This window comes from Neovison vison, chromosome 8, assembly GCF_020171115.1.
Source record: "Neovison vison isolate M4711 chromosome 8, ASM_NN_V1, whole genome shotgun sequence".
NCBI lineage: Eukaryota > Metazoa > Chordata > Mammalia > Carnivora > Mustelidae > Neogale > Neogale vison.
In genome coordinates this window covers 53,354,619-53,368,036 of record NC_058098.1, presented here as the reverse complement: position 1 = coordinate 53,368,036, position 13,418 = coordinate 53,354,619, and the positions used below count along the sequence as shown (strand labels likewise).

The 13,418-nt window shown below is 37.5% G+C and overlaps 1 protein-coding gene across 6 annotated transcripts in view; it reads left to right on the top strand.

The window, feature by feature from the left end:
* The window catches only part of THADA (THADA armadillo repeat containing), a 321,965-nt gene that overhangs the window by 57,620 nt on the left and 250,927 nt on the right, over positions 1 to 13,418 (top strand). For all 6 annotated transcript variants that reach the window (XM_044263601.1, XM_044263604.1, XM_044263603.1 and 3 more), the window contains one exon: positions 268 to 377. In XM_044263601.1, coding sequence (XP_044119536.1) covers positions 268 to 377 — 110 coding nt within the window. The remainder of the gene's footprint in view (positions 1 to 267; positions 378 to 13,418) is intronic.

The following is a 13,418-nucleotide window of genomic DNA, read 5'->3' as shown; positions in this document are numbered from 1 at the left end:
GCTGTGTTACCTTGAATAAGTTACTTGGCCTTTCTGGGCCTCGTCCCTATTGGAAAGTAGAGATGATAATAGTACTTATTTCATGGAATTGCTTTGAGGATTAAATATGATATTATAAAAACACTTAAAATACTACCTGTCACAAAGTCAGTGCTAAATGGATAAAGATCTAGTTCTGAGCTCTTAATGGTGTTACTGACATAAATGTATCTGTAAATGTAAGTAAGCATAAATCACACATTTATTTTTTTTTATTTTGTTTTAAAGGTAAAAGAAGTAGGAGATTACTTCAAACATCACCTCTTACAGTCCAGGCACAGAGGAGCATTTGAACTTGCTTACACTGGCTTTGTGAAACTTACTGAAATACTAAACAGGTAAACAAAACAAATCCTTTTGTGTACATTTTTAAAAGACTAAGTGTACAAACTATGTGCTCAAAGTGAAATTTACTTGTGCCTTTTGATGTTTAAAAGAATAAGACTTAGTTGGCTTCAAACTCTTGGAAGAAATTGTTTTCTTAGGTTTCATTGTACGATTTACTGCAGATGATTGAGTGAAATGTCCAAACCAAGTTGTTCTCCCATTGAAAGGTGATTTGTAGCAAACTCAAAAAAGATTTCGCTAAAAATAGCTTTGGAGTTACCATTTCTTTTCATTGAATGAAATGACTGTTTTGTCTGTTTGAAAATTACTTGGCATTCAGGATAAAATAAGCCTTCCAGTTTTCTGGATTTGTGTATGTTACAGACAGAGAAACACTTAAGGATTTTGTGTTTTTCTTCGTAATTTTATCTTATAGAAAATTTTAAAAGAACATTAAATCGACCAAAAAGTATCAAAGATCTTTCCCCCCTTACCTGGAAAAATACTTAGGTAGATTTCATATATTTAGCCAAATGTGTTTTTTTGACATTATAGGTGGTGATAATTTCATTCATTCATATAATAGATTTCCTCCAAAGAGCTTGTAAGGAAACCTTAAATTACTTAATGACTAAGTGTTCATGGCAAGTGTTCTCTAAATAAAAGGTAGTATTTTCCAGGAAAACATTTCCATTGCCTGGAAACTTTTTGAAATGAAGCAGAGTTCTGCCAGTCTTGTAGCCTCAGCAAACATTTTATTTTGGGCTGGTAGGACATCTACTCCTTGAATATTTTTGAAACATTTTTTTCACACTCCTGGTAAAAACATTTATAGCACATTTTGCAGTTGTGGGCTGCACAGAATATCTGTAAATGATAAATTATAAAATGTCCCTGACATTAAAATGCTGATCTTGAAAATATTTTATTATCTTTTCAACTCTCTTTCCAGTGTAGACATGACTTAGGGATATTTTTTTTTTTTTTTCGTAACACAACACTCTTTACTACCTTCAAATCACTTATCAAATATATATTGAATACTAGTTGTGTGCTTAGTACTGTGTTTGGTTCGGAGGATATAGTACTTTTATAAGACAAGGGTCCTTTTCTTAAAGAGCTTATTGTTTAGTGTAGGAAATAAGCAGAGATGAAATTCAAAATATTTAATAGACGGTATGTCATGAGTACTGACTGGTCAGAACAGACACTGGTTGTGAGCACTCAACATTGCTGTACGTATGGACGTGTGTTAGCTGAATACCAGCCTGGAAAGTGAGACCAACATACTTAAGCAAGATAAACAATCCAGTGTTAAATTTTGGATAAAATTTATTAATTCTGTAGGAATAATGGAAAGAAAGCAACAGAGATAGGCTGGTAGGACTTAATGGAGAGGAGGTAGCATTTACACTAATGCATGAGCAAGGTTTAAGTAGATAACAGGAGAAAGGAGGAAATTTTGTGAGCAGATGTTCAGAGGCTAGAATCAGAATGGCATATTGTTAGGTGAGTAAATAAGTCATCCTTACTGTAGTAGTGGTGGTGGTGATGGTGATAGTGGTCATATTGGTGGTGATGGTGGTGATGGTGGTGATGGTGGTGGTGATGGTGGTGATGGTGGTGGAGATGTTGGTGGTGATGATTTTATTGTACAAACATTAATCTCCTTGACTCTGATCTCCTCATCCCTAAAGTAAGGAAAAGAATATTTGCCATATTGACAGATCTCTGGCAGTTGTTGTATAATCAAGTTTGCATTATAAAACTTTCTACAAATGGAAACCATCAATGAGACTGGTGTTGATTGTAGTGTTGGTATGCAAAAGTAGTTTTCAGGTCGAAACTATTAGGTTAGATCGATTGTAATGGCAGATTATAGTGAGGAGGCTCTGGAACCAGTTATAATGATTTAGATCTAAGGTGATGAGAGCTTCTTCCTCTGTTGATGGCCGTGGGAATGGAGGAGGGAAAGAAGTGGCATGTCAGGTAACATTCAGCTCCACATAGTAACAACTCCACTTACAGCATATTAAATGCTTAGAAGGAAGCTGTGGATTTTATTCTACTTATATGTTTCATGATTTTATGTGTTGAGAATTAGGGCAAGGCTCAGCAGGGTGATTCTTCTCAGTGTATTTACTAAGTATAGTTGGTGGCATTGAGCTGGCAGATGAATTGGTCAAGAGGATCCAGGACAGCTTATATTCATATTCATATTATGGCAACTTGGTAGGAAAACTGGAAGATTGGGCCAGGTTGGGACTACATGTTTTCTCTTAGCATAGGAGTCTTAAGGTAGTTGACATTCATGTATGGCAGCTGGCTTTTGCCAGAAAGAGTTCAGAGAGAATCAGGCAGGAGCTTCATGGTCTTTTTTCCTACCCTCCCTCCCTTCCTCCCTCTCTCCCTACCTTCCTTTCTTCCTTATGGTCTTTTCTGACCTAGTCCCTGAAGTCTCATAGTATTGCTTCAGTCATATTCTTTCAGTTATAAGTGAGTCTTAAGGCTAGTCCACATTCGAGAGAGGAATTAGACTCCATTACGTGTTTGTTGGTGAAGTGGCAAGATCATCCTGTAGAAATACATGTGGGACGGATTGTTCCTGTGGTTTAATTCTTGGTGACCAGAACAACGGGATTAATGTTACCAGGCAGGGAAACTGAAAGAGGGAATTAGTTTGATAAAGATGAATACATTTGTTTTGTATGTGTTATGTGTGAGATGATGATGGCATATCCTGGTGGAAATACGTACATCAGAACTTGGAGATAGGGGAATTAAGTTTGGGAGATATAACAGAAACAGGGACGTAGGTTTAGGAGTTGTCATCATAACCACTGTAGTTGGTAGGATTGCAGTCTTCAGGGGACAACATAGAAGGAGAAAAGAAGAGAGGACCAAGGACAGAGGCTTTTGAACAGCTATACTAGGTGGTTGAATGCTACAGTTGAAAGTATTCCAAGTACATGGAGCAGGGAGACTAGGTAAGGCCCATGCCTGGTATCTCGGCCACTCCTAATCTGCTTTAAAAATCTCACGGTTGTCGCTGTTGGCTTTTAACCAACCTGTTATGAGTTCTCAGCTGTTGCTTCCAAACCAAGTGGTTCTTGTCCCTTTGGAGACATTTCAGATCTGCTGAACAGAATGTTTTGGAGAGAACATCTTTACAATGTGTGTGGCTTCCTTTTGTTTGGTTTTTATTTTTAAAAGAAAATGTGTTTCTTTTGGATCCTTTTGAAAGTTTTTTATAAGCCCTTAAGTTATGAAAAAGTTATTTTTCATACAACTTTTTAAAAAGTTTGCAGAAAGAAATCTGGGCTTTCATGAAAATCCACTGAAATGGAGGTCAACTGCTGGCTACCCCTTGAACTACAGCTGTGCTAGGGAAGGAGGCACTTAAAGAGATTAATGGATAAATAACTGAAGAGTTAAACATGAGCCAAATTGTTTGAATTGGTTTTTAATAAGATTATTCAAAATGTCTTCAAATGTAAACTAACTTTGCTATTAAACAATCACCTAAGAATAAACAGAAGTGAGAGATGCTGTTCTTTTTTTCTGGGCATTTTTTGAAAGCGACACTTACATACATACACACACACATACATAGTATGTTGAGTTAGTTTTCCAAAATATGATTTTCTTATATGGTGCTTTTTATCTAGAATCTGATGAAACATGCATACTCTCTTCAAAAAACATAAGTATGTGCCTAAGCATTTGATTGAAGTGATTAGGTACTTTGAAGTCATAATTCAAAACTCAGGTTTCTGGTGAAATTTATATTTGCTTGTTTACCCTTTATGACCCTAGTATTTTAAGTTGTTCTTTCAGTGAAAAGGAACAGAATCTTAAAAGTAGGGTGTTAGGCCAGAGACTCTAGCTTTCATTTGTACAACCATGAATTAATCTTAACTATAAGGGGACTAAATTGGTGACTTCAGTTCTAAATGTAGAAGGGAGGTTCGTGAATGCTTAATATACTGTCTTATTCTGCATCTATTTGAATTTTTCTGCTTATTGAAATATAACTTAGTCTCAGCTATTGATTGCAATAATTAGAATCATTTTCAGTTATTGACCTGAAAAAATGAATTGCTGACATTTAGCAGTTTTTGTCATAAAATGTTAGTGCTGACTCATGCATGTCAACAGTGATGGTAGACAGAAGTAGTTTAAATATGTATTGAAAATTTCATCAGTTAATTACAGCCACTACAATCTAAATTCAATAGAAGACTTCTTATGAACAATTGAATTACAATAATGAAAAAATAATTTCCTCTGCTTTATTAGAGAATGAAAGACCAACTCTAAAGAATGTGCGATTGAGCAAGAAATAAGTGTGGAATGTAATGTATGAGATTTGGGGGAAAAGTCATTCAACTCTTAATAATATAAAATACAATCTTGTCTAAACCTTTATTCCTGTCTGCTTTGGCAAATGTGTCTAATAAGATACTTTTATTTCTGAGTGTCCTATGAATTTTATTTAAAACCTTAATAATTAAATAAAGAATAACTGATGATCCACTCCAGGAAGCCATAGAGGAAATCCTTTAAATTGCGCATTTCTGTAGCAGGTTGAAAGGATTTGTGGAAAACTAGAATGTTTTAATATTAAATTCTGAATCTTGGTGTTGTTGGTTTCTGGCCCCTCAATTTTTATTTTTAAGCCCACTCCATAGTTGAGTCAGGTATTACTTTTCTTTCCTGAACTTTGAATACTTACTTTTAAAGTTCTCATAGTAAGACTGAGTCATTTAGGCAATACCAGAGGACTCTTGTTCTCCGTGATCAACCACTGTGTCAGTTCTGCTAGCAAAGTCCCAAAGTTTTCAATATTAATTTATCTCCTTGAGCACAGGGAATGGTTATATTAAATACTGAGAGACCCGACCATCTAATCTGCCCTTTTAACCACTTTTAAAAATCCACTGTATCTTGCCCTTTCCCTATGGCCTTCTTTTGGCAATTCAATTTAGATTTGGTCATTGTTGTTACTGCCTGTGCCTGCAGCTCAGGCTTCAGGATAGCCCCTTGATGTTTTAGCCTGCAGTAAACCTCCACAGTATTTGATGGTGGAGAGGGAGTGAAGATGACTTCTGTTGATATGCAGCTTTGTCACTGGCTCTCATTTGGGCAAATCATTTTTCAGGCTTAAAATTTCTCCATGCTTCAGGGTCATGTTTCCTTTTTAAAATGTGCATGCGCATGCACCCAGTCTTCATGCACATCTGTCACTGTTTAGTTTAATTGAAATAATCAACATGAACCTTGAAAAAATAAACATAGTACTTGACCAGAGAATGAATGGAGTGGAGACTGTAGTTTATGAAATAATTGGGAGATTGGGAAGTTTCTAAGTTAGGAAAAGTGACCATACTGAAAGAGTTGGAGGAAGTGAAGATAGTATTTCTCAATTAACAGTAGTAATAAAACTAATCAGAACTCAACAAAAAATAGCCCCGTGTGACCACACTTAGGTGGATGGACAAAGCCACTGGAAAGCCACTTTGTAGTCAGGGAACCTGATTTACTGGCACAAAATAGTCTAATGACCAATTAGTTGGGTATACAGCAGATGTAATTTGATTTCAGTCTGCGGGTTTTTCCGCTTATCTTAGAATACTTACCCACTATGAGGGAGATAGCTTTGTGGCTAGAAAGTGGACTAATCTGCTTATGGAACAGTAATTTGCTCCAGGGATTTGCTCAAGACAACACAAAGGCCTGAACAACAGTGATGGTCTGCAGTTAATTTCTGTTACTTTTAGCAGAGATTCAAGCTGTAGCACTTAACATGGAAAAACAAAAACCAACAAACACCCCCACCCAAGTCAGTCCTTTTTTTTTTTTTTGACTGTTGAACAGGAGAGTCAGAATGATCTGATTCCTCCCACTCCCCACCCTCACCCACCACCACCTCCCTCAGTGTTTAGAGGAAAGGATACCGAGGTATGAAGTAGAGCTGAGCTCGGTCTACTAGCCTTATTAACAAGAGGAAAGCCATTTAAGCTTCTGGGTGCTGCAGCCTCTCTGAGGAAGGGAGCGGGTTCAGCTCCCCGGGCCTCTTTCAGCTCTGAGCCTCCTGCTCATCGTACATGGCTGCTTTCGCGTCTCTGGCTGAGAAAACCTGGGGATTGGGCGCATGAAAGATTGAGGGGAGCTGGATCATTTTTAGTAAACTTCTTTAGAACTGATAACCCATCTCTTAGGAGTATTTTGTGGATTAATAACTTTTAGTGAGAGTTTCTTATGAAGAAACTTGAATCCCATGTAAGAAATTTATAATTTGTATGATGTCCTTGGAGTCTAAAGACACGGTAGATTTTGTATTAGGTTGACATGGGAGTGAGGGAAAACAAACAGTCCTTCAGACAAGGAGGATGTCTGCTCGTTTAGTGGCGAGGCCCTCACTAGCACTGGCAGGGTTGGAATTCCCCATGGTCTAGGTTGGTGACCACACAGAACTGGCAGAGAGAACCAAGGACTGCTCCACTCAGGAACCTTTCCCTTTTCCTTGCTGACCTCTGGATGGTGTGATGAGGAACCAAACCTACCAACCAGAGTGGCTGCATTGTTCTTGGGAGCCTTGCAGGGTTCCATTTTTACCTCTTAATTCCTTCATTATCATAAGGACCAGCAACTCAGAGGAGTTTTGAAATCACTTCCTTAAAAAGTAATCTTTCGTTGCTGGGGAGGAGACAGAAGGTTCACGGACTTGTCAGAACACTAGATTAGGCTATTGTGTTTTTATAGGCACAGTGGCTTCACCGTTGAGGAGCCTTAAAGTTCCATCCCTCCTTTTCTACACCCGTTTGTTTTGTTTTGTTTTGTTTCCAATTATCTGCCTGACTAAAGGCACAGCTACTGTGCAGCCCCCAGCACCCACACTAGCTGTTCTTGTTGCATCATTCAATGCAAGAGTTCTTGAACATCTCCTGTGTGCCAGATGCTATGTTAGAAACGCTCTGACTGACCATGGAGAGTCAGAGGTGATAGGCCAGAGAGCTGCTGTGAACCTAGAGAAAATTACTAGGATCTGAATTTGAAACATTTAACTCTGTAGAACTAAGAGGGGCATGTGAGGACCTGAACAAACAACTAAGGCCATGATGGGCTCATTGTTTTGTGGGGATGTTCTTATCAGGAGCTTTGGGTACTTATGTAATTTAAGGTCTCTGTGTTCTTTATTTAGAACAGTAACCCAGGTAATAATGTCTCATTGAATTTCAAAGCAGTTTTGTAATTATTTTATTTTCCTTCTTAGGCACTAAGAAATCAAGTGATTTGTCTGTAGCTGCATAACTAGTTAGTAACCAAGCTGGCACCAGAATCCAGTGTTTTTTGAAACTTCCTACTGCTTCAGAGATTAACAATTCAACAAAAGCTTATTGATCACCTGTTATGTATAAGAAATTGTGATCGGTAGGCCTCATAGAAAAAATAGTGGTAAGACGTGGTTCTTGTTCTTAGAGGAACTTTGAGCCCAGCATTCTAATCTTTGGAATTAGGAAAGTAAACTAGGTAATTTACAAGGCGGAAATGACAGGACCAAGAAAACTTTACACTTACTGGGCTTTCTGTCCCAGGTGATGGGAGGAATAATTAATGCCACCTGCTGGCTCTAATGGTGGCACCTGTTGTCATTAGAAAGCACTTTTGTTCATACTTTCTTTTCCAGTTATCATACCCCTCTTTGTCAAGCTGGTTTTTTGTTTGTTTTTGTTTTTTAGAATGGCACTCTTAGCAGAGTTTCTAAGCTAGGGGATGCTCATTTATTCAACAGGTAGTTGTTGAGCTCCTGATTGTGTGGCAGGCCCTGTTACAAGGTGCTGGGAAGAGGGAAGTGGATAGGACAGAACATGTCCCTGGATCATGGAGTTTATATAACTGCATGTTTCTATGGGACGTTTAGAAAATAATAAGAAGTTATCAGATAGTGATATGTAGTTTGATGTGATGAAGTTTGGTGGTAAGGAAAAAAATCTCTCTTTCCTTTATGCTAAGGTAAGCCAAGGCTTGAAGGACAAGCAACAGCAGCTTTTTCTGGGAAGCTTTCTAAGCAGTAAGGTGAAGCCAAATGAGATTCTCTAAATATGTAGGACTTGGAGAGTCCTGGGATAAGGATTCTGGATTTTCTACTCCCTGGATATTTTTTTCCTGAGAGTCTCCAACCAAATGAATGTAAAAACAAAAGGTATTTTGAGAACTCTATGAACATTAACGATGAATGGATCCCAGTAAGTAGTTTTAAGATCATCAACAAATAAGGTACATATGTGTGATATAGAGTTATATAGAAGAGGGGCAGAGGAGTTAGATAGGACATCTGAGAAACTACATGAATGTGTAAAATTAATGGAGGTAAAGTTTTGTTCCCAGAAAGTGTACTGTATCCCTCCACACTGTTTTTATTCTCCTCTTGACTCTTTCCTTACCGGTACTTGGAATCTTAGATCCGTTTGCTCACTAGTATCAGTGGATGATTTTCGGTTAGGGCGTGGAATATTTAAAGCATGTAGCTTGTGAAAGCTTGTTACATTGTGGGTAATTTTTCTCTTCAAAACCGTATGATGCCCCACGGGTAAGGGTATAGACCCCCCCCCCCATTCAAAGACAATAGTCTGGCTTGTTTTTTTTATGTTGTAGGCAGCTAAAGCTTTGCTTTACAAGACTTTGAGCTTGGATGACCGAGAGAACTGGAATTCCTCATAACAGCATTAATATGGTAGATATTTAGAGATGATCCTTAAATTACTAGATTATCTTTCTTCTACTTTCTTGCACTTTGTCTATTTTACCATAACTGGGTAAATGTTTTTCAGTTTCCTCTGTTTTTATCTGTATGAAAGAAGCAAAGTCTTATGTCTTTGCATTGGATATCAGATCAGTACCAATTATCCCCTCTTGGTTGCTTGTGTGTCATTTACTCTGATGTGATACGCACTGTTTTAGGGTTCTAAGTGTGCTATCCTCAACAGCCAGGCCAAGAGTGTTATTTATTTATTTTTTAAATTGCTATTCCTAGCTGTTTCCACCCAGGTGATGATGGTGATGACTGATGGTGTTGAGTTTGAGTAAAGGCGCATCATTGGTTTTGCATCAGGATTGGGGACAGATTCTGGTTCTGACCCTCAAAACAATTTTTTTTTTTTGCATTATTTAGACTTACTGAAATTACTAGCAAATGAAAAATAAGGTAAGTGATATAAGGAACATGGTAGGGTAAGTTTAACAGTCAACGAATAAATAGCTTTACTTTCATTGGTACTCATTTTTCTCAACCCAGTAACTTATTTAATTGAATGAATTTTCATTTGGATTTGCTCTTACACCTGGCAAAATGAGTCTGTATTTATGGGAAAAGAAAACGATTTTCTTCCTTCTTGTACCCTTTGTGGTAACAGCTTGGTAAATAAACTATTATTTGGGAAATGAAGATATTGTCAAAGGCTTAATATTTACTCAGTTGAGTTACACATAATTAGTTTCCTGGCAATTTTAGTTTTGATAATTTTCTGGGAATTGTGTTTTGTATATTGGATTTAAATGTACTTTGCATTTAAAATGTGAAATTAAGGCACCTGGATGACTCAGTAGTAAAGCGTCTGCCTTCAGCTCAGGTCACTATTCTGGGTCCTGGGATTGAGCCTCATATCAGAATCCCTGTTCAACTGGATGCCTGCTTCTTCCTCTCCTTTTGCCTGCCCTCCCCCTGCTTGTGGTTTCTCTCTCTGTGTCAAGCAAATAGATAAATAAATAAATAAAGTAAAATAAAATAAAAAGTGAAATTAGTTGCTTTGTGTTTGGAGGCGAAATAATTTCTTTAGGCCAGTGGTGAGTCATTCAATTAATACAGGAAAGTTTATTAACAGTCATAAATGTTCCCAGTTGGTCAAGGGAATTGGAATACTTCTAGAATGAATGAGACACAGTTCACATCAAGTCAGTTACAAGTAGACAGTTATCTGCTGAGTGGTTTTTTTGTGGGATTTTTTTTTAATTAAATTTTTTATTTTTTATAGACATATATTTTTATCTCCCGGGGTACAGGTATGTGAATCACCAGATTTACACACCTCACAGCACTCACCATAGCACATACCCTCCCCAATGTCCATACCCCCACCCTCCTTCCCCCAGCCCCCCTCCCCCCAGCAAGCCTCAGTTTGTTTTGTGAGATTAAGAGTCACTTAATGGTTTGTCTCCCTCCCAATCCCATCTTGTTTCATTTATTCTTCTCCTACCCCCTTAACCCCCTGTAGCATCTCCACTTCCTCATATCAGGGAGATCATATGATAATTGTCTTTCTCCGCTTGACTTATTTCGCTAAGCATGATACCCTCTAGTTCCATTTTTGTGGGATGTTTTAATTCTCCAACTAGCTTTCCATCCATATCACTCAATTTGTTTAAAAGCTACTCTAACTCCTACCCTGTTATATAGTCAGGGATTAAAATCAATCTGAAGAATAACCTGAATAAAATGATTAGGAAGGTAAATTTCTTAAAACCAATATACTCTGGTAATACATTCCCAAGCCACAGTAACTTGCTTTCTGAATTATGTGTTATTTGGAATTTTTATTCTTTCTCCATTTCCTAGGGTGCCAAGCAAACTACTAGATAGTTAATAGATCTTTTTTTTTTTTTTTTTCCAAACGAATGAATGAAATCCATTGAAGCAAAAAATAGAATTGATAGTATATCTTTCATGAGCAGATCAGGCCAGATGTGGAACAGAAACTAGGACAAGCACCCTTAAATAATGCCTTTTTCTTAAGCGAGGGCTATGGTGTTAGTCTATGTTTTAATTCTCCCTCTGTCATTCACAAACTTTAAAATGTTGGGGAAATTACTCAATTTCTCTTTTTTTAAACTTGAGTTTAAAAAACTGTCATTAAAGATTTGAACATATTGGTAAGTCTAGTGAACGCTATAATCAACAGTTGTATTCCTGGAGTAAGACTGTTTCAGGTAGAGAGAAGTCCAGGTGCCAAGGTCTTGAAAGGCCTTGATGGGGACTTGATGAGGACTAGATACTATAAGATGTAATAAAGACTTTTGCTTTTATTCTGAGTAAAACAGGGAGCCATTGGAGGGTTTGTGAACAGAGGAGTGTTATGATCTAGCCTTTTAAAAGGATTACTTTAAGGGTGCCTGGGTGGTTCAGTCAGTTAAGGGGTTAAGGGTCTGCCTTTGGCTCAGGTCATTCTCCCTCTGTCCTGGGATCGAGCCCCACATCAGGCTCCCTGCTCAGTGAGGAGCCTGCTTCTCCCTCCCTCTGTGCTGCTCCCCCTGCTCTTGTGCTCTGTTAAATAAATAGATAAAATCTTTAATAAATAAGTAAATAAAAAGATTACTTTGACTGCTCTGTTGAGAATAGTCTATAATAGTAAAAGCAGAGAGACCGGTTAGGAGGTTACAATATTATTGCAATTCAGGAAAGAGATGATGGCTTGAAGAGTGGTGGAGACAGTAAATAGTGATCTGAAGCTGGAGGTAATTTGAAGGTAGAACAGACAGGTATGTTGACTGACTGAATGTGGTATTTGAGAGAAAGGACAATTCCAAAATTTTTGGCCCAAGATGTATCTTTTGTATGCTACGATGGGGAAGACTGTGGGCAGAGTAGATTTTTAGAGGAAGGCCATCAGTTTAGTCTGGGGTATGTTGAGTTTGAGGGGTCTAAGAGATACCACCCTGAGATTGCTGTGGGTCGACTTAACTTTGCAGAAGCATGTTCTTTCGAGTTTCTTTTCATGAGATCTTTGGGAGGCCAACTTACTGTTTGTCTCAAGTTGTTTTTATCTTACCTCCACTTTTGAATGTAGTTTAACTGGATATAGAATTCTGGTTAACAGTTATTTTCCCTCAGTGATTTGAAGATCCTGTGTCTTTTATTATTGCAAGTGAGAAACTTGTCTTTGTTATAATTGGTTTCCTTTCTAAGGTAATCTGTTTTTTCTTTCATCTCCTGTGTCTATTAAGGTTTTCTCTTAATCACAATTTCACTGTGATATGCCTAGGTATGGGTTTATTTATTTGGAGTGGATACTTGGAATACACGTTGAATCTGAGGCCTTGTGACTTTCTTCAGTTCTGGAAATTGTCTAGATATGTCTTTGAGATTTTTCTCCTAGACATTTTATTCCTGCTTTATGTAACGCCTCTTAGATTATATTGGTTTCTCTCAATCTTTTGTACGTATGTATGTGCACACAGATACACACATATACATGTGTGCATGTATATACTTTGTGTTTTTGTGTTCTTTCTATGTATTGTTTTGGATATGTTTCCCAGAAAACTGTTGTCTGAGACTCTAATGCTCTAGAATTCATCTCATCTGTTACTTTTTAAAAATTTTTGAAAGTACATTTTTATTTCTGGTGTTTCCAGTATCTTTGTTTTCTTTTTTTTTTTTAAAGATTTTATTAATTAATTAATTTATTTATTTATTTATTTTTAAGATTGTATTTATTTATTTGACAGACAGAGATCACAAGTAGGCAGAGAGGCAGGGAAGCAGGCTCCCCGTGAGCAGAGAGCCCGATTCGGGGCTCGATCCCAGGACCCTGGGATCACGACCTGAGCTGAAGGCAGAGGCTTAACCCACTGAGCCACCCAGGTGCCCCAAGATTTTATTTATGTAGAGAGAGATTTATATGTTTATTTAATGCACAGATGTGAGTTGGAGGAGGGGCAGAAGAGAGGAAGAGAGAATCTCAAGCAGTCTCTGCACTGAGTCTGACTCTGGGCTCCATCTCTCGACCCTGAGATCATTACTTGAACCGAAATCAAGAGTCAGATGCTTAACCAACTGAGCCACTCAGGCATCCCCCAATGCTGTTTTTCATAATTTCTTCCTCTTTTTAAATAGAAGTTATTCCTTATCTCTTGAGTAATCTAAACAGTTATTTTAAGATCTTTGTCACACTGCTTCATAAAATTAAGTTTCATATAAATGACTTTATTGTCAAATGATTGCTTTTTAAGATAGCTTTTCAAAATATAAAACATCTCTGTGTTTTGAGTTTTCA